At 41.8% G+C, this 19,974-nt stretch overlaps 1 protein-coding gene across 3 annotated transcripts; it reads right to left on the bottom strand.

Annotated features, from left to right (window-relative positions):
- Nucleotides 1–1,155: 1,155 nt before the first annotated feature.
- LOC112118384 (retinoblastoma-binding protein 5) lies at nucleotides 1,156–18,556 on the bottom strand. 3 transcript variants are annotated; one of them, XM_024216666.2, is made up of 14 exons: nucleotides 18,496–18,556; nucleotides 16,867–16,892; nucleotides 15,808–15,980; nucleotides 14,866–15,006; nucleotides 14,074–14,236; nucleotides 13,369–13,478; nucleotides 12,164–12,283; nucleotides 11,592–11,745; nucleotides 11,405–11,476; nucleotides 10,656–10,773; nucleotides 8,989–9,058; nucleotides 7,633–7,862; nucleotides 6,523–6,717; nucleotides 1,156–2,200 (listed from the first exon to the last, which is right to left on the bottom strand). In XM_024216666.2, the coding sequence occupies exons 1-14, from the start codon at nucleotides 18,512–18,514 to the stop codon at nucleotides 2,172–2,174; spliced, it is 1,620 nt and encodes a 539-aa protein (XP_024072434.1). In that variant the 5' UTR covers nucleotides 18,515–18,556; the 3' UTR covers nucleotides 1,156–2,171. The 3 variants fall into 3 exon arrangements, with proteins under 3 accessions (XP_024072434.1, XP_024072436.1, XP_024072435.1); XM_024216668.2 differs by having other exon boundaries at nucleotides 6,640–6,717; XM_024216667.2 differs by lacking the exon at nucleotides 18,496–18,556 and adding an exon at nucleotides 17,595–17,661.
- Between the last annotated feature and the right edge of the window lie 1,418 nt (nucleotides 18,557–19,974).

The following is a 19,974-nucleotide window of genomic DNA, read 5'->3' as shown; positions in this document are numbered from 1 at the left end:
TGCTAGTGTCACCTGGAAAGTAGGCAGGGATGGAGAAAGAGAATCTCTACAATGTCCCATCTGCTAAGTCTCAAGCAGAACAGACTTTCTTCAGCTCAAGGACTGAATAAGGATCACCTTAAATTCAGATGTGTGTAGCCCACATAATCCTGAGAATATAAGGAGGTTATTGGGGGAGATGGTACTGTTAAACGTCAGTTTTTCCATGACTTCTGTGTGTATCTGTCACCTGTGGTTTGTCAGCTACAACTGAAATGGAAAGAATGAGCAGCCACACAACTTATGGGTTGCGATTCAGAAGGTAGCATCATTCGAATACACCTGCCAATTTTTGTCATTCTAGGTGATATCACCATGAAAGATGACATCCCATAATGCTGTCTCAGGTTTAAAAAGTATTAAACAAGTAAGCACTTATGAAAAATATTACACAAACCCTGTACAAATTAAAGTAACAACTGATCTCCCAGACTGCACGCAGAAACTAGCCCCAAAGCCCCTTTTTGCAAGACTGTGTGTGGAAGCAAGTCCAATGGTCCATTTTTGCTACTCAAGCTAAGATAGTGATGTTATTTATGTAGGGTCCTTTCTTACACAGTCCGGAGCATTTCCTGAAAAGTATTAGGAGCCTTCAACTCCACTGAGTTCAATGAGAGTTGAGGGTACTCAGGACACTGAAGAACCAGGAGTATAATTTGCAAGACATCTGCTGCCTAATTTCCTATCTCTACTAGTTTGCAAGAAGTTCTCTGCTGACCATCACTGTGGCACACTCCAAATGGTGGCTTGAGCCTGACCTCAACAATGCCCAGTGTACATGTTCTATAACTGAGCTATTCTGTGTACATATCAATCAATGTCACTTAATCATCAGCAGGGACAGTTGTTAAGGAACAATGCTGACTGACTTTAGAGACGTTCCTATCTAGTTCTCCTTGCACAGAACAACAGTGGCAGCATTATACAGGTCACTGGGGGACAAGGGAATTAAAGCATACATGGGAAGAAGAAAAAAGGTTGAGATTTTGAAAGCACACACAAACCTCCATCTTTCCCCTCTCCTTTTTTCACCAGGGGAAAAAAAATCTGACCATTTTAAAACGATATATAAGGATCCTTGGCTCTTAAACCTGTGTTACTGTTCCATGATTGGCTTTTCTTGGCTCTTATTCAAGGTCTTTGATATTTAACTGAAAAAAAGCTTGAGTATTTATACTACAGATTCTTTTGAGATAAAGATTGGGTTCTCTTTCTTCTCCACTTGCAAGAACAGGTCAGCAAAAGAGGGAGCCAGCTGCCTACACTATGGCACCTGATATGACAATATAAAAAGAACCAACACTGCAGGCAAAGAGATAAAGTAGCAAAATGCAACCTTTTATATACCTCAGCCTAAAGGCAACAAAGTCAAATTCGTGGGTCTTTTATCTAGACTTATTCTATCTTCTCCCTCCCCAATTCCACCAACAAACAGTGTCATGAAGCTGGCATCTTTCACCTCCACAAACCACTACATAAAGTGCCCATTCTTTGCAGACTTCAGAGACTATCTCAGCTTCTAATCCGAAATCCTTGCCTGATGGCGTGGCATCAGACCTTGCACACAACCAGCAGTGGTGATACAAAAGGAGTGCGTGTATGAAGATATTAACAGATTTTCTTTTAACTCACTGTAAAGTACTGTAGAAATGGCAGAGAAGAAAGAAACACACAACAATTCACTGAAATGAGAGTTAATGAAATGGAAGTTCTTAGGAATACACAGTCAGAGGATACATGGTCCTGGGAATAAAAATCTTGGCATGCTTCAGTTTCAGAACTAAAATCTTTGAAAGAAACAAACGGAAAATGATTTCTTAGCTTGAAGAAAGCAGGGTGCTTCACTTTAGCAAATGCCATAAGGAGACAGTCCACTCAGTTTCTTTGCAAATCTCCTGTCCTGAGAGTCAATATCTTACACTGTTTGTGGGAGAGAGGGTTGAGGAGAAGGAATGAAGGCCATTTTCTCTTCCATAATTCACTTCTTATAAAAAGTCACTCCCTGCATCCATGAGCAATCAGGTTGCTGTATTAAGTTAAAGTCAGTCCATTATCTGACTGAGCACCTTGTCCATATTCCACATTATGGTGCCAACATAGGAAAGAACAGAGGAAGAGAAAGCAGAATGTCTTCATAACAGTTCTGAGATTGCACCACCTGCTAAAGAGATCAAAGACAGGTGAAAAATATTTCATCATCAGGGAATCCAAACAACTGGAGGTCATCAAATATGCTAACATTGCCAGAAGAGCAGGCTAAAACAGATATTTTCAACATAGCGCGACACTTTTCAGAAGCATGACAGACACTGGTTTGGTGATTATACCACCACTTAAGTTGTCTGTGCACAGAATCCTAAACACATGCAGAAATACCAGATATGGACTCGAGGAACTCTGATCTCATTTTGCAGGAACTTAAGCAAACTTACCTGGTTTAAGTTTTGGACTTTAATCCCCAAACTCAGATCAAAACACAACCAAACTCAAACACAAGTTCCACTTGGTTTTGGATTTGAACAGTTTTCTTTGCAGTTTCAATCTTAAATTATAAAATGGCCCAGGCAATTGAGCTTGTTTATACTGGGACTCATTTTCAATTGAAGGAAATGCAGTTACCATCAGACTGGGCAGCACAATGGCAGCCATTCATCTGTACTGGGCTCAGCAACCCAGGCACCTGACTTGCAGAGATTGCTGCACTGCCATGATGCATTCAAACAGCTTCCGGAGGAAGTATGCATATTGCACTGCTGTTTTAGCAATTGACTGACTAATTCACAAAGCAGCCCTGAAAGAAATTAGTGACTTTAAGCAGGAGGTATGATAAAAAAAATCAGTCTTCGCTAGCGAAGTGTCTGCTTCTGCATGGTGGGTCGGACCATAAGCAGGCAAGACTCCTAAAGCAGAGAGGAAGCCGGCTGAGTTTGAAGGTGACTATCCACAAGTGGCATACACTAATGCCCTCAAGAAAAGATTGGTTGCCTAACGAAGCATGCATGAATACAGGGTGGACAAGGGAAAGGAGAGAAGGTAGGCCTGAACATTTCTGTTTGAGATAACAGGGCTCTAGGAGTTGAAAGAGTGTATGCTCCTCCGGGCAGGGCATCTCTGGCTACTCCATCAACTTGATGCACCAGTATGTTCTCCTCATATTGACCTCAATCCTACACTGAGATACACTAACATGGATCTATGAGGAGTCCCATGAAGTCCATAGGACTCCACGGGGGTGTGTACTAATGCAGTGTCTCTCAACCTTTTTGATATCAGGGACCAGCTTGCTGCCTTCCTAAACTGTGTCAGGGAGATCTCAGGGACCGGCGCCGGTCCACAGAACAATTGTTGAGAAACACTGCACGAATGGATCTTAATAGAAAATAAGTACTGTGTAAAAATAATACTAATTAACTGCTTAATGCCCAAGCAAGCTCAAGAACATCTGAATTAGCACTAAATGAAAAAAATAAAATCCTTACTGATAGCACAAAGTAAAAAAAAAACAAATAAAAGGCTCCACTGCCCATTAACATCCACTAAGATTGCTAAAGCTAGTGGGGGAATGGCTAAAAATTTTTTTTTTTTTTAAATCCACTACTCTTTAGGAAAGAGAAGCCCCCATTTTTCAGGCTCTCTAAAAAGCGTGAGGCCTCCACTGGCCCTGTAGCCACCGTTTCACTCAAGCCATACAGGTGCGCACATCTCAACATCAACAATAACAATGGGTGAAATTCTATAGCCGGGGTGCTACAGGCTGTCAGACTATACCGTAATGGTTCCATCTAGCTTTGATTGCCAGGAGTTTATAATGATGTGCAAGAACAAGGAAGAAGGAGTCTATTTTAACTTTTACTGCATTCAAAACACATATGGGGAAATTTCTTTTAAAGGGAATTATAGAGGAGATGGAAGTAATACTGATGCAAGCTGCAAAGGAAATGTAGGCTGTGACCTGCCTACAAAAAATGTCTCAGGCAAGTCAAACAAACATATTCATAAAGCTACACCTGTATGACTGCACAAACATAGTATCTGGAAAAGACCTGCTAACAATGATAATGCCATTTGCCTAGGAACAGGTAGACTACATTGCCACATAAGCTCAAAGGTCAGACACCTTGTACATTTATTAAAAGCACTGAACAACTTCTGTGGTTTTTTCCCTTTTTTTTTTCTCTTTTGTTTGCAAATAGTGGTGAACGGTGAACTGTGTATGATGCTTTTCCATTTATATCTGCCTGAACAGAGTTATGTTAATTAGCAGTGTGGTAAAAGAAAAAAAATGTACAGTATTCTGCACACACTCATTCTTATATTTGTTTGGTTTTAAAACTGGTTCCGTCCCTCCAGCATGACACGATGGTGCAGTCAGGATGTGCAATGGACGCCTGCCTGGATAATTTAGAATCCTCAGAAACCAGATACTCTTTAACACTATATTTTTGCTTTAAAAGAAAGTATATGGTGCTTAATTACTTGGACAATCAAGGATAATTTTAGAGACATTAAAGTGCCAAAATTAGGACGACATTTGAAGCCATTCAACACCATCATCATCAGGAGTAATTTTTGCATAGTGTCACGTTTGTTTTTGGCTAACAACTTCAGTTTAATTTCAAGCATTTTGGAGGGTGCAGAACATCAAGAGATTAAATACCAGTCAAGCTGCACACCCAATGGACAGATTTTGCCCTGGAAGGTAGACATATTTCTGATATATCCCCTCATATGCCAAGAACAAGCACTTATTGATACCAATACAAGCAACATAACAGGAGCAGAGCAGGAAGGACAATGAGCAAGGTGGGTAACATAGGACCAGCAGTGTGGGGAGGAGGGGGGTGGGGGGGGAGGGAATCAAATCTGGACAGCCTAAAATCCATAGCAGCAGCTGCTGAGCTCAAGGATATGCAAAATTTTGTGTATGAATCAATCATGCCTTTGGGTCTCCGTGCATCACTCTTAACTTACTTCAACACATCTAGAAAATGGGGCACAACACAGCAAACCACAATTCATATTTTGCTTTTCTGTACCTAGCTGAGCCTTTCCAAATATGCAGGTAGAAGAGTAGCTTCCCAATCTGCTACCGCAGCATGTGTGAAACGTGGACCTTTGTTTTCAGTCAATTTCAGCTGAAAAGGGCATTGTCAAGTAGCTAAACCCCCATATTTAGGTAAACCAAATACAACCTAATGTTAGTGCACAAGAACCAGAAAGTGACCAAAAAATGTAGAGTCAGCAAATCCTGCTCTCACTTACAGCAATACAACTCCCACTGAATTCAATGACATTCCAACACAGGCATGAGAGCAAAATTAATTTTCTCGACAGTGTCCTTTTTAAAATATCCTTTATTTTTTTTAAAGGATGAAGTAGAGCTCATCTTCCCCTGCCAGATCAGAGTGCAGTACATCTGCAGAAGGAGGATCATAACATTTCTTTATAGGAAATTAAGCTTTTACCTAATGGAAAGTGGCAGGAATATATTTTGGCAAAAGCCATTTAAACACAGACACAGTACTCTGATACAGTAAGGAAAACACGAGTTTTGGTTGCTACCCATTCAGAAGAGGCCCAGAGGTGGAGCAAATAAAAGATTTCATAAGCAAAGTTACTGCAAAATACTTTTATGCTCAACAAAAAAATTACTTTTTTTGTGGAAATCCACTGAATATTTATAAATTCCTTCATGGTAAATGGTTAGTTCCTTGCAGAATCTGTGTGTGTACACTGAATGGGGAGGCTTGTATGGTGAGCAGTATTACATGAAAGCTAACTACTTAATTAAGAACCAGCGATAATCCCTAAAATGTACCATATACCAAAACAAGGAACAGGAAAATCAAGTCAGCAAGAAGCTTCTAAAATGCAGCAATAGTCTTTGCACTGCTAAGTGTCTGCAACCAAGGGAAAGCAGCCACTGCTTGCAGCAATGCTTTTATGGAACAGTTTTTCCCCCTCTCTCTCTCAATTTTGCTTATGCAAATTTTAGGTTCTTTGGCATATCGACCACTACTGATGATGGCATGGAGCAATCAATACCTTACACCTCAAAATCCTCCACCACTTACATTCTTTCCTAACACATATTTCAAGAAACAACTTCCCTGACTGGCAAACTGAAGCCTATTATGGATGTAAGAGCTGTCACGCACTACGTTAAAGAATCAAACCACCACCACCTTTTTTGCTGTTGACATAACATTGAATTAATATTATATCGGAAAATCCTGTATGTTCTTTAGTTGCAGTATATGCAACAGGGTGTGTGTTTTCATTTTGTACATTGTTTTGGTTTTGTGATCAATATAAAGTTATTTACACTTTAAGAAAGGAAAATTTTGTCTATCCTTGACAGCAGCTAAACACTTAGTGAGCAAATGCCATTTGGGAAGATAAAGTGGTAAGACTATATCAAGTCAGGGTCTGTACAAAGCAAGGCCACCAAGCAAGCCAACGACGCTCACGCTGGGTCCTTACCTGTCAAAGGCTGTCCCAGCTCCGCCTGCACTTTACCCTTCGCTGCTCCTTCCAGAGGTAAAGCACCTCTGTCCCCTTTGTAGAGTTTCGGTTTAAATGGAGAATCTTTCTCTTTACCTTTTGATCCTTTAGGCCTGCCTGCTTGCTTCTTCTTGGATTTACCATCTCCCTTCACACCCAGCAGCGGATGGACTTCTGCAAAGAGACAGATACACCTGAAATACTCGCACATGCATTATAACCATTGGAGTGGCAAATTGAAGTCACCTGACCCACCACTCCCCTTACATCTCTGATGTCAGAGGATGGGATTTATAAGAAGGAAAACACTTTCTTTAAAATCTGTAAAAGATGGATCAGTGTAGTCATTTCAAGAAATAAGACCAACACCTCAATCACTTTGGCTGTATGAAATCAGAGGAGTGAGGGCAAACAGGGACTAGGATTATGGTAATGATTACTGCAGCCACCATTGGCCTAAGTGTCACCGTCTCCAACAGCTAAATCAATGCTGCTGGAGAGAATGCTTTCCCACAGGATGAAGGCCAGCTTTTTATCAAGGAGACAAATTCAGTTTTAGCAGAAGTTGGCCCTCTGAGGCAAAATACAGTGGCACAAACACAGAAGAAATGTATTTTGCTATTCCTGGTCCGACTTATGAACGCTAATATACTTGGGCTTCGCCACCTTTACCTACCGCCATATAATGCTGCATTTCTGTTGGTGTAGGCCTAGACTCTAATTCTATTTCAATGTGGGAGCTAGCAGAGATAGAAGTGACTTAGTTAATGGCAAAGCTCTTCCAATTTATCTTACTATGGCTAAATGAGCAGATTAATGAATGAAGTACAAAGAGTACTAAAAATCATCGTTTTAGAATGACTTCACTCGTTCCTAAAAGAATATGAGTTATATCAGAACTTGGTTCACAGCGATGGCCAAAGACAACTACTATCAAAAGCAACATAAAGGTTTTTGACTATTAGCACGATTAGAGATTGATTTTGTAACACCTGGTCTTGAAACTGGTGGGAGCTGGGAATGCTGCAAAGATGAAACACCCGTCTTCAAAGCAGAATGGGCACTAAAATGAAGGCAACTTTCACTCACCATCATTAGGCACTCCTTGCAGTTCAATGTTGGTCATTTTGGGTTTCTTCTTTGGTGGCTGAGGTCCATCAGATGACGACTGCCTCTTCTTCTCGGAGCCTATTCCCTCATCTGTTAGGGAGGTCTGGACAGCATCAGGTGGGGGTCCATAAGGGTTTTCTTCTGGGTCTTCCACTTCAGGAGCAATAGGTAAATACAGCAATGCCTTGGAGTCCTCCAGTTCTTCATCGCTGGAAAGGAGAAAATATTTTAGTTTTAAACCATGCACATTTAATATACTTTTCTCTAGGTCCCTCAAGTAAGATGGTCTCTGAAGGAAGCAGCCACACACAGACACTACACAGTTACCAGACAATAAAAATCTGTATTGCCAAGTGTCACGGAGTGTGGGGGGACACAAGGCCCTGCACCCCCAGCTTCCTGCGATTCACTATGACTCTCAGCCAGCCAGTAAAGCAGAAGGTTTATTTAGACGACAGGAACACAGTCCAAGACCCCCCCTCAGTTAGGTCCATCTTGGGGTCCCAGGGCACCACAGCCCCCTTGGGAGGTCAGAGCCCCGTCTGCCTCCCAGCCATGTCACCAGCCAGCTCTGAACGCTCTCCCTAGCCTTTGTTCAGTTTCCCGGGCAAAGGTGTCACCTCGCCTCTAACTCCTTCCTGGGTTCTCATGTTACATGCTCAGGTATTCTCCCTCGGCCAGTCTCCCATCCCCCAATGCAGACCATCCTAGCCACACTCCCCTGTCAGCATTCAAAGACCACAGTAAGAACAGTCCCAGTTCGTCACACCAACAACAAAGAAGATTGAGAAGGGAAGGCGAAGCATTGTGGAGGCAAGGCATTTAACCCCTAGGAGGCACAGTGCTCCTCACGATACACGAAGCCATGCTAATGGATTTCCATAGGTCTTCCTGGACCGGAATTACATTGGCTATGATGTGAGATTTGAAGATTAGGCAAATTAAGAAGGTAGAAATAGAAGCATCTTTAGAAGTTTGTCAGGGATATAGGGGGAAACAACAGGGGAGAGCAAAGGGATAGGACTATCATCTTATTGTTTCTCAAGGCCAACTAAAGATTGAGCTTTAGCATGAAGTGCTAGGGTTTTATACCTTGCTAGTGCAGCATGTAAGACTGCAGAATACAATCATTTTGTATACTCAGATATAGTCTGGTCTCAGTAAATTATTCTCTAGACATGTAACTCCTCTCAGCACTATTGGGAACACATGCAAAATCCCAACACATGGAAATAAGAACACAGACATGTGTTATATATAGAATGAGTGCAATTTATATATTACACAGAGAATCTTGAGCACATATTTGGGATTTCCAGTTTTCTAAAAAATTACCTGCTACAGAAGGCAGCAATAGGATCTACACTGGTTACATCCACTTCCTCATCCTCTGCAGCATCAGCACCTGAAAAAACAAAGAAATGGAGCAATATAGCCTGAAAGGGAAAACAGAGACTTCTCCTTAGGAAGCTTTAGCTGATGCCTGAATCTCTAGCATGCAAGATCTCGAATCACAAAGTTAGGCAGAAAGGTCTAGAGCATTTCTCTTGAATATATCTGAATCAGATTTTTCACCTCTTCCCTAAGTGTCTGGGTAATCCAGCAGCAACAATGTTTTAAAATACAACCTCTATCTTGTTAATCTGATTGAAGTTGGAATCTGTAAAAACCATGTAAGCAGACATGTTCAGGTGTCTAGCATGCTTTCTGTAATGGTTGCAAAGGGTTAGGCCTTATCTACACCAGCAGCCAAACCGTTTTTTTCTGAGGGAGAAAATGGGGGAAGCCCATTGCAAGTGGCAGAGCATTTCCTAGTGTAGGTGGATCTTAAATTACAAGGTAGTATGTCAAAAAATACATTTGGTTCTATTTAGTCATAAACCGCATCTTACAAGGAATGCTAAAAAAACAGGTTTATATGAGTAAATAATTCAAGTTTTTACTATTTCCTATATCAAGTTTTAAAATGGACTTAAAATTATTTTACAGATCGCAGGTGATTAAACAGGTTTTTTTTAATATATATCTATAAGAATAAACTTAACTACCATTAAATGCCTTTTGCTGCCATTTAAATAACTTTTTAAAATCATAACAAATTTGATTCCATTCTCAATTCCAACAAACCCACATTATCCAGTTCTGGGCGCCACATTTCAGGAAAGATGTGGACAAATTGGAGAATATCCAGAGAAGAGCAACAAACATGATTAAAGGGCTAGAATACATAACCTATAAGAGAAGATTAAAAAATTGGGTTTCTTTTGTTTGGAGACTAGAAGACTGAGGGGGGACATAACAGTTTTCAAGTATATAAAAGGTTACAAGAAGGAGAAAGAAAAATTGTTGTTCTTAACCTCTGAGGATAGGACAAGAAGCAATGGGCTTAAATTGCAGCAGGGGCGGTTTAGGTTGGACATTAGGAAAAAATTCCTGTCAGGGTAGTTAAGCACTGGAATAAATTGCCTATGGAGGCTGTGGAATCTCCAGCATTGAAGATTTTTAAGGGTAGGTTAGATAAACATCCTACCTCCTTCTGTTGGTTTCAATCTTTCACTCGGGTGTTTTTTTGTTTTTGTTTTTTTTTTGGCACCACCAAGTGGCGAAGTTATGTTTCTACTGCTTGAAATTCAACATTTCCTCTCCCACTAATAATAGTGATCCCCTTCAAGAGGCTTACTGCATGTTTGCTTACTGCTTATATCTTGTTTGTGCATAGGTATTTCACTTTGTATGGCTTATGAATCATAGGCGCTGAAGTCATTTTTTACATGAAGTGTTGGATGTCAAATATATGGAAACAAAAGCATAAGTGAAGCGTGTTGCTTTGCCTATGACCAATAATCCTAGCTTGTTTTATCATCTATCATCTCGCTACCACTGATTTTAATCACATATCTTTAATTTCTATTTTACTGTTTATCCAGACATAAGAATTATTTAATAAACATTGGCACTTACAGCCATGTCTCTGTTACAAGCATACTCGCATTACATGTTACCTGTCTGCTCTGGCTCACTCTTATCTTCATCCTCAATGTCAAACTCTGACTCCCTCTCTTCATACTCTACGTTTTCATCCAACTCTTTAAAGTCAGGCGCAAAGGCACTCCAGTTTTCCTAAACCGCAAATTCAAAGAGAACTTTACCTTGTGCAAACAAGCAGCAGCTGCAATGAGACAGCTGTGTAATTGTACTCTAGCTCTGCCCCCAAATCCTCCAAACCATGTGCACTGCCACAAGACAAGCCCCTCTTTGAGTTTCATAGTCACATGGCAGACTAAACACTGGAAAAGTGAGTTTCCTTGGTCATTTTTATTTCCTTCATCCCTTGAAATCTCATAGCATCTTTGCACATTGATAAGGACTCCCATAACCAGAAGGATGCATGCTATATTTCATCATTTTTGTTTGTGATTATGTTCTCAGATCTGTTATCTGCAAATAATAAATTGAGAAGGACACTGCTCCCGTTATGTGAGAATTCAGGCTCTGCAATAAGGCCCAGATTCAGCAAGGTGCTTAAGCACAGGCTTAACTTTAAGAAAATGAATAATTCCTTAATGTTCACTGCTGTGCTTAAAGTTAAGCACACTCTTAAGGATTTTGCTCACTCAAGACCTAATTCAGTAACATATTGGAAAGAAAAATTCTGTGGAGCATCACCTGCCGGAATACTCAAAATACAACCTGCCCAGAGAGAATTAACTGGCTACTATTCCCTATGGAAATTAATCTGTAAAACACCTACCACTTGATTCTGAGCCCATATTGACACAACACCACTGGAAATGGAAGCGATGATTGGTCGGACAGGATGCCACTGGAATTATTCAGATGGTAAAAGGGGAGAAAGAAAAAGTTTATTTTTAAATGGATTAAGGAAGTTTGTTTGTTAGAATTATAACTGACAGAAAAATTATGGGAGACACACTCACTGCTACATCTAGCAACAGCTCCCCTCTGGTTCCATGGAGGATTTTCACTAGGTTTCCAATGCTCTTCTCCCAGATGTACAGAGCATGCTGCCGTGCTGATCCTGCCACTATGTACTCCCCATCCCCAGAGAAACAGCACTTCTTCCACGGTGTCCTGCATGCAAGGGAATTAAAAACATAAGAATGGCCATACTGGGTCAGATGAAAGGTCCATCCAGCCAAATATCCCATCTTCTGACAGTGGCCAATGCCAGGTGCTTCAGAGGGAATGAACAGAACAGGTAACCATCAAGTGATCCATTCATAAAACAAAGCAACTTGTTACATTACTGTACAATGTGGAGAAGACAGGATTCTAGCAAAGGTTTCACGGGAAAGAGTTATTAGGTTTTCTTGGGTGAGTGGTTCATTGAATTCTTTTATTCATTTGAAACCCGTGCCTTGTAGTGTGTTTAAAAGCCTTGTTACACCAAAGGCCACCCTGAATGAGATCCATTCTTTGTCTAAACACACCGAGCAGTGAATGCTACACTAAAGCACAAAGCTTTATCTATCTCTCTGCTGCTTCCTACCTGTTTACTAAATCCTGAAGCTTCTGCATTGGCTCAGGCTCTCCATCTCGCCCACAGGTTAGTATTTCCCGACCATCATATACCCTGATTATTCGGTCAGCTGTGTTTATTAAAAAGCAGCTGTGGGAAGGAGAACACAGTTAGAAGAGAGTTCATTACATCAAAACAAGGACTTTAAAAAAGTATTTTTTTTTAAATCCTAAACTAACATGTAAAATACCATAATTTTTATTATACATTCAACATTAAAGGTCTGTATCTAGAAGAGGCGGAGCACTCACAACTCCCCCTTCAAGTCAATGAGAGTTGAAGGCACACATCATTTTGCAGGTTTGGGCCCCAGATAAACAAAACATTTCCTATAACATGTACCTACACTAACCAGAAAAAAAAAAATGTATGCCAGAGATGTATTAATCTCATCTCCTTCTATTTCTCCCACTTTTAATTCAAAAGTAAATTTATCCTTTAAAAGCTAGCCAGAACTGTGAAACCAACACACTGTTCTGTCACATTTCCAGCTCTTCATATTTTCTATTTATATAAACAGACAGTGTATAGCTGCTAAGATTTCCCCTGAATTTTGTAGTTGACACATCCCCCACAGCAACTAATTTTGGGGCCATAGCAACAAGTATTCACGCTCTTTTACTCAGAATATTTTATCCAAAAGATCACAAATCCTAAAGCAGAATATCAGGGGGTAGCCGTGTTAGTCTGTGTCCACAAAAACAACAAGGAGTCTGGTGGCACCTTAAAGACTAACAGATTTATTTGGGCATAAGTTTTTGTGGGTAAAAAAGCCTCACTTCTTCAGATGCATGGAGTGAAAATAACAGAAGCAGACATTATATAATGACAATTATAGAATGCCTGCATCTGTAATTTTCACTCCATGCATCTGAAGAAATAAAGGTTTTTTACCCACAAAAGCTTATGCCCAAATAAATCTGTTAGTCTTTAAGGTGCCACCAGACTCCTTGTTGTTTTCCTAAAGCAGAATGGAACCCTTCTAGTGTTATTCACTGCTGCACTTCAAGGGTTGATTGTTGCAGCAGAGGTAAACAAATCTCTAGAGGTGACAAGTAAGGAAACATTTACTTTTAATGTATGTCTCTGGATTAACATATGTTCTGTCCGTGTTTTTATAATCCATTCATCCATTTTAAAACTTTTCTATTCACCTCCAATTTTCTCCTACTCACCTTCCTTTCCGGGCAAATTCTATTGATTTAATAGCTGTGGTGTTGCTGGTTCCAGTTGTTACTCTGAAGGAAGCAACCAGATCTTGAGTATCTGTTTTTAAGACCAAGATCTGAAGATTAAAGAAACAGAAAATAATCAGTATCTTCATTAACACTCACAATGTGAGGCTGTGTAATCCAGGTATAGTGCCGGGGACTAAATCAGGATTCTTGGGTTCTAGTTCCTGTTTCTGTAACTAATTCTTGTGTCCTTGAGCAACAAGGAACTTGTCCACTCTATGCCTCATGCTGCCTCTCAGGAATATAGGGAGAATATCTACCTCATGGTGAGAGGCTTAAATCAGCAAGTATACGGTACTGAGTACCTCTGATAAGAATTATACATCTATAGCACTTTTTATCATGCAGTTTATGTGCACTAGAGGAAGAGAGACCCCTAAAAATCTTCTCCAAAACAGTAGCAATACAAGTAATACTTAGTGCTTAAATACCATTTTTTATCTATAGATCTCAAAGATAGAGTCAAAGTGCTTTACCAAGGAAGGTCAGCATCATTATAGTAGCAATGATTCAAGAAGCTCTCAGGGAACATGTCTCACAGACCAAAACAAAGGACTTCATCCCTAGAAGGGTCAGGCACCTGGACCAGGAATTGCATTCTTTTAATTATTTCACTCACTGAGCATCAGCACAGTGTGGTCTCACCTTCCCCTTGGCATTGCCTGTATAGATATATTCCCCTCGCCTGTCGAAAGAGGCCACCACATTCAGATCGGAGTCATCATCCACAGGTAGAACAACATGTTTTGAATCAGACAGCGTTAGCATCACTGGTGCAGATTTCATGGGACACACCAAAACCCTGTTTCTGCAGAGGAAAAAAGGAAGAGTTAGCAGTTTGTCTTTTTTTCCTAGAGTCTCCAATTTTCACATTTACAAGTATGGAAAAAGTTGAAGGAATCTGAGAAAAGCAGGGATGTATTGTAGCTGAATATGATATACGTTCTTTTGTTTCCTTGGCTTCTCTCTTGCATTCATGAGCAATAGATATTAAATGAAAAACCCTAATATCTTTGTTTTCTTGTCCTGACTTATTCTTGCAAACAATCGTAAAACAATATGATCTGGTGTTTATTTTTTCCTTTTTGTTTACATCTCTTTATGGATGTTTTTCCAAGTTTATACATCAAGTGTGTCAACTCAACAAGAAATTTGTAAATAAATTGTTAACACACATCCTTTTGTTTACCCTCTTCCACTTCCCAAAACTATTTTTCAGCAGGCTAGAGTCATTACAAAAAGATTTTTATTTTGTTCGCATTGCTAACACATTAAAGGGAGAGCATCTGGTGGACTAGACACAACAGTCAGGTTTTTAGAAAAATCCTTTTATAAGATCTAATAAACATGTTTTCATGATTATACAACTATAGGGAAGAGAGCATTCATTCAGCTCATAAAAGCCTCCTAAAAAGGGATCTTTTCCATACAACTTACTGGTCTCGGGGGTGATACTGAACTTTCAAGATGGGTGAAGGGAACCGAAACCTCTGGTCACAGTCTCCAGACAGAACATCCCACTGTGATACGATGTTATCAGTTGAAGCACTCACCAATTTGTGACCATCTCGACTCCAGCTGCAAGAGAAGAGACATATATTAACCTTTCAGGAAAAAAAATACACAAAACCTATGCTCACAAAAAAAAATAGTAGTTTAAATAGTCTATTAGAACTATGAGCCGCTATTATAAAACTGTCTGCTGGACAGCTCCATGTAGCTTTTATCTTTGTGTTTCCACAGACTGATTATGCATATCATTTCTTTAAAACTCACTTAGAGAATCAGATCCTATGAAGCACTGGCTTAGATAGTCATTTATTTGCTTTTGTATGTTGACTTTAGTGGGTCTTGAGAATGGCCAGCACTTCACAGTATCTGGCCCACAGCAAGCACAGATTTGACCAAATTCCATTCACAGCAAAGTAGAAATATTATGCTAATACATAGATTATAAACCTGAATAGACCGAAACCTGGGAATGAAGTTGCTTTATGAAAAAGTATCCTCTAAAATTCTTTGTTTTTAAGTGCCAATTACATCTCTTGACAGAAAGAGAGCTCTTTTAGATTAGTGCGCGTTCTTGATGCAGTAGTCTTGACACATCAAATTTGAAAGGCATGCCATTCACAGCTATTGAGAAAAGAGGCAAAATAAGGCAAAGGAACCCGGAGAGGAAAGAGTGGCATCCAACATCAAAGGGGTGGAGAATCTCTGAACTTGAAAGAGAATCTTAGGAAATTCAGAAGGGAGGTAAGGAATGAGGCTTTAATTAACTGAGTACTATAATCCCTTAGGAGCCTGCCATAAACTCTGGTTTAGTACAGAAATTTCATAATACTTCAACTCACATTCAACCTCTATAAGATAACTTCTTACCATAAAGAACAGACAGGGTGGATATGGGCACTTATGATTTTGGCTATGCCTCTCGTCAAGAAGTCCCAGATGACAATGCGGCCATCGTTACAGCCCACTGCAAGCAGAGTGCCCCACCTGTTAAAGGTACACGTCAAAGCCATACTGATACAGTCCAGCGTCCCATCGGCCTCCTGGAAATAAACAATGGCAGAAGAGACTGTGAGAAGCCAAACTTCTGTTTTCAAGCTTTGTGCCCACTTTACTTTACCGACTTTTAAACCTTAAGTGCAAAATGTATGAGCTACCACCCGAGATTTCAATTGAACACCAAGAGCCAGATGCTTGGATGATCAGTAGCCAGACCTTGAAGGAACACTCAACCAGGTTTAAGCCCAGTCATTAGGAGTGAAATTGCTTTTAAAAGGGCATTTTCTAAAGCTCACTAAGTACAGAAATATATTCACAATTTATTTTGAAGGGGAAAAGGTAGCATATTTAAAATTCCACTTCTCCAAGCCAAATGGCAAACAAAAGAAAACAAACAGCCAGCAGAGGTGTAAGACAGTCAGAGACTACTTTTTATTTTTAATCCAAGTTCTATGCTCAGAGTGTACTTTTCGTGAGTTCTGGGAGCCATAAATTTTAACCTGATAGATTTCTAAGTTAAATAGCCTGATGCCAGATTTGAAGATAATATAGAAGTAACATGTTCAATTCATGAACGAACAGTTTTTTGATTCTCAAAGAAGACCGAAATACTCAATGTAGAGATTTATACCCACACAACCATCTCTTCCCTACTCCACTTGACTGTTTACAAACAAGACCTGCACATACAATGGTTCCATTAGCACAACTAACTTTGGGATGGATATAGTTGCAAGGCATGACGACTTTCCTATTTTAAAGCCTCAATTAAGCATAGCCCTGTAACAGCTGACTTATTTGTTTGGCTTTTGGTTTTTTAAAAACAACAATTAAATGATGCGGGACAGATTAAAAGTGAATATAAATAAAATCAAGTCAGTAATCCAACAAAAACTAAAGAAAGAGTGACCTCCCAAAAAAGAGACTTACCTCAGGATAGTTCTGTCCAAAGGACTCTGCAACAAAACAGAAACATCATGCTTGAATTAAATTCTATGAAAATCACATATTTCATATTGAACAACCCCACATTGTTTCCATTTAGACACAAGGCTGCTGTCATTATTCTAATAGATTAGGTTTATAATTACACTGATGGTCTGATCCTACATGCATGCTCAGCTCCCAGTACAATCAATAAGAAATAAGGGCACTCTGCATACAGCAGGATCATGCCTTAAGCTAACACAGATAAATCATGCATATGTCATTGTGGGTCTTCAAGTTTTACCCCAGATGTAATGAGACTTACCCGACTATCGAGGCCTGTCCCAAATTTGCTGTCAGTTTTCAAATAAGATTCTTCCCCCTCCTCCTTCCCTCTGCCCCCACGGTTTCATAAACCTGCACAGACACTGGCTACATGAATGAACGGCCGTGTTGGTGAAACTGGCCAAGAGCATGTTTGCATGAGAACCACCATCAGGCTGACACCTCATCCACCCCCATAAGTAGTCTGAGCCATTCTACACTGCAAAATTAGGATTCTCTGTTTTTTTAATGTCAACCCAGCCTCTTGACCAGATTTAAAGAGGAGAATCAAAAGCACTCTTGCCCCCAAACACTTGTCAAAAGCCTCCAACATGCAGCTTCCTGCCTCCCCATCTCTTTGTAACAGGTGCCCCATGATTTTGCTTCAAAAAATCTGGTTTTCCTACCTGCAGACTCCAAATATAGGAATATTTCTCAGAATAATAAAACTGAAGTACTGAATTTGGGTTGGGGGGTGAGAAATTATTTCTGTCCAAAGAATGACAGCCCCACACTCTGGGGAGCAGTACAGCTACAAAGTTCAACCTGCTTAACACCCCTGCCAGTGGGGAGGATAGGAACAGCCTGCAGGTTTGTGTACACAGGAGTGCTACCTACTCCTCTGGGTGAGACCCAAACCAGATGCTGTTTCTGCATGTTCCCAGGGCAAGGGGAAGGATGTAAAAGCAAGTGACAAACTGCAGCAGCACAACACAGGCCACGCATGACGTTAACAAACCAGCCAGTGTCACCAAAGGGGACCAGACCTGAGCCCCCACTGTAAAGACCAGGCCCTCTGCTGAGACTGCTCCGCCCCAGGAACCTCGTGGGCCCTGGACTCCCCAGTACAAGGGGCTTTGCCCCTCTCCCCCAGCAGGCCCCTTCCCCAGCAGGGGCCCCTTCCTCCCTGCCAAGCCCATGCCAGCCCTTCCCTATCCCCAGCCCAGCGCACCCCCTCGCTGGCCCTTCCCTGCAGGAACCCCCCCCCCCGCGCTCTGTCCCCAGCCCAGCGCACCCCCTCGCTGGCCCTTCCCTGCAGGAACCCCCCCCCCCGCGCTCTGTCCCCAGCCCAGCGCACCCCCTCGCTGGCCCTTCCCTGCAGGAACCCCGCCCCCGCTCTGTCCCCAGCTCTCCCAGGCCCTCGGGACTCCGCACACCCACTGGAGGACCCTCCCCCCTTCCAGAAGCGGGACCCGGCCCTGGGGACCCCACCGAGGATGCCCCGCCCTGCCGTCTCCGCAACCGCCCCCTAGGGGGGAGGGGAGCAGATGGGACTCCAGAGGGGGCAAAGCGCGAGCGCCCACTCACCGAGCAGCTCCAGGTTCATCTTGGCCGCTGTCTCGCTCCGTCCCCGCCGCTCACCGTCAAAGACCCCGGGGGCCTCCTCTCTGAATGGGGCTGCCCTACGCGCTGCCTGATAAACTGCCCCCGGCGCGCGAATCTCTTCGCGGCTTCCCCCCCAGACCTCTGCTTCTCCCCACGGCCGGCTCTGGAGCGCGGGGTGGAAGGGAAGCACAGCCCCGCAAGCCGGGCCGCGGACTAGGGAGTCAGGCACCGCCGCGGCCACCCCGCAGTGGTGCCGGGGAAAAGGTTCCTATCTGGAGCAGAGAGCCGAGAGTGAGGTTCCGGGTACACGAGGGAGAGATGGCAGGGGAGGGGCTCTGGCACAGCTCAGAGGAGGCGGGAGAGTGGGAGGAGCTCTATGCTAATTGGCTTCCTCTCTTCCCTGCTGTGAGAGCGAGGTGGAGGGGGCAAGCTCTTCTCCAGGCTCGTAAGATACTGTACAGCACCAGCTCTGCAGCTCTCCCTAACGCTCAGACTTTTGATTGGGGCATTGCTCTGGTTTGTGCAATAGCCCCAGGGGGTGGCTGTAGGAATGCAAGCAGCATTCAAGAGCAGAATTTGTCCTTGATTCTGTTCTCCTCCTGCACAGAGATTTAAAAATTTTATTAAGATGATAAAAAAAGTGAACGGCCCAGAGTTTAAGCATAGAAGTTTCTGGTGATCAGGGAATAACATACAGACTATCGAGGGTGCTAAATTTGGTTTAAGATCGGGTGTCATAAAGAATACATAATCTGCAATATCCCTGATTGGGGATAAAAGGTTGATGGGTTAAAGTACAGACATTTGGTGAGATTTAATGTTCAGAGAGTTAATGATTCCAGTTCATATGATCCAACAGAGAAAAGCTCTTGTTCCCTTTCTCGTAGTCGATTAACAATATCAGTCTACACTACACTATTTAAAAATTTTATTAAGATGATAAAAAAAAAACTAAAATAGCTAACCCCACTCATTGGTAAAAGCAGCCTAGCGCTGCACTACCCTGCCCTCTGCCCCTGCTTAACCACGTCTGTAATGGAGCTTGTTAAAGAATCAGAGGGGAGGCCCTGTTAGTCTGTATCCACAGACTGTTAGTCTTTAAGGTGCCACTGGACTCCTCCTTTTTCTGGTTAGATAAAGTGACACTAACTTAACTCCAGCTTTGAAAGAGAAGCTGGACCTGTATGAAGCACACGTCTAGAGACATTGATAAGCAGCTTCCATTCATACAGTAAAGTGGCTCTCACATCACTCCTCCGATAGGTTGCTATAGGATTCTGCACTAGAGGATTCTGCTCTCCAGCAGACCAGTTGCTTAAAAAGAGGGAGAGTGCCATTTCTGAAGGGCAAGTTAAGAAACTTGACAAACTAGTAAAAGTAAGGGGCAAGATCTCCCACTCACTAGGTGACAATACCTTACCCCACCCCCAAACACACATACAAAAAGAGAAACTAAGACGA

This window comes from Terrapene carolina, unplaced genomic scaffold (assembly GCF_002925995.2).
Source record: "Terrapene carolina triunguis isolate 2854851 unplaced genomic scaffold, T_m_triunguis-2.0 Scaffold199, whole genome shotgun sequence".
Lineage (NCBI taxonomy): Eukaryota > Metazoa > Chordata > Testudines > Emydidae > Terrapene > Terrapene triunguis.
Note: the sequence above shows the minus strand (reverse complement) of the source record. Positions and strands in the feature narration are given on the sequence as shown.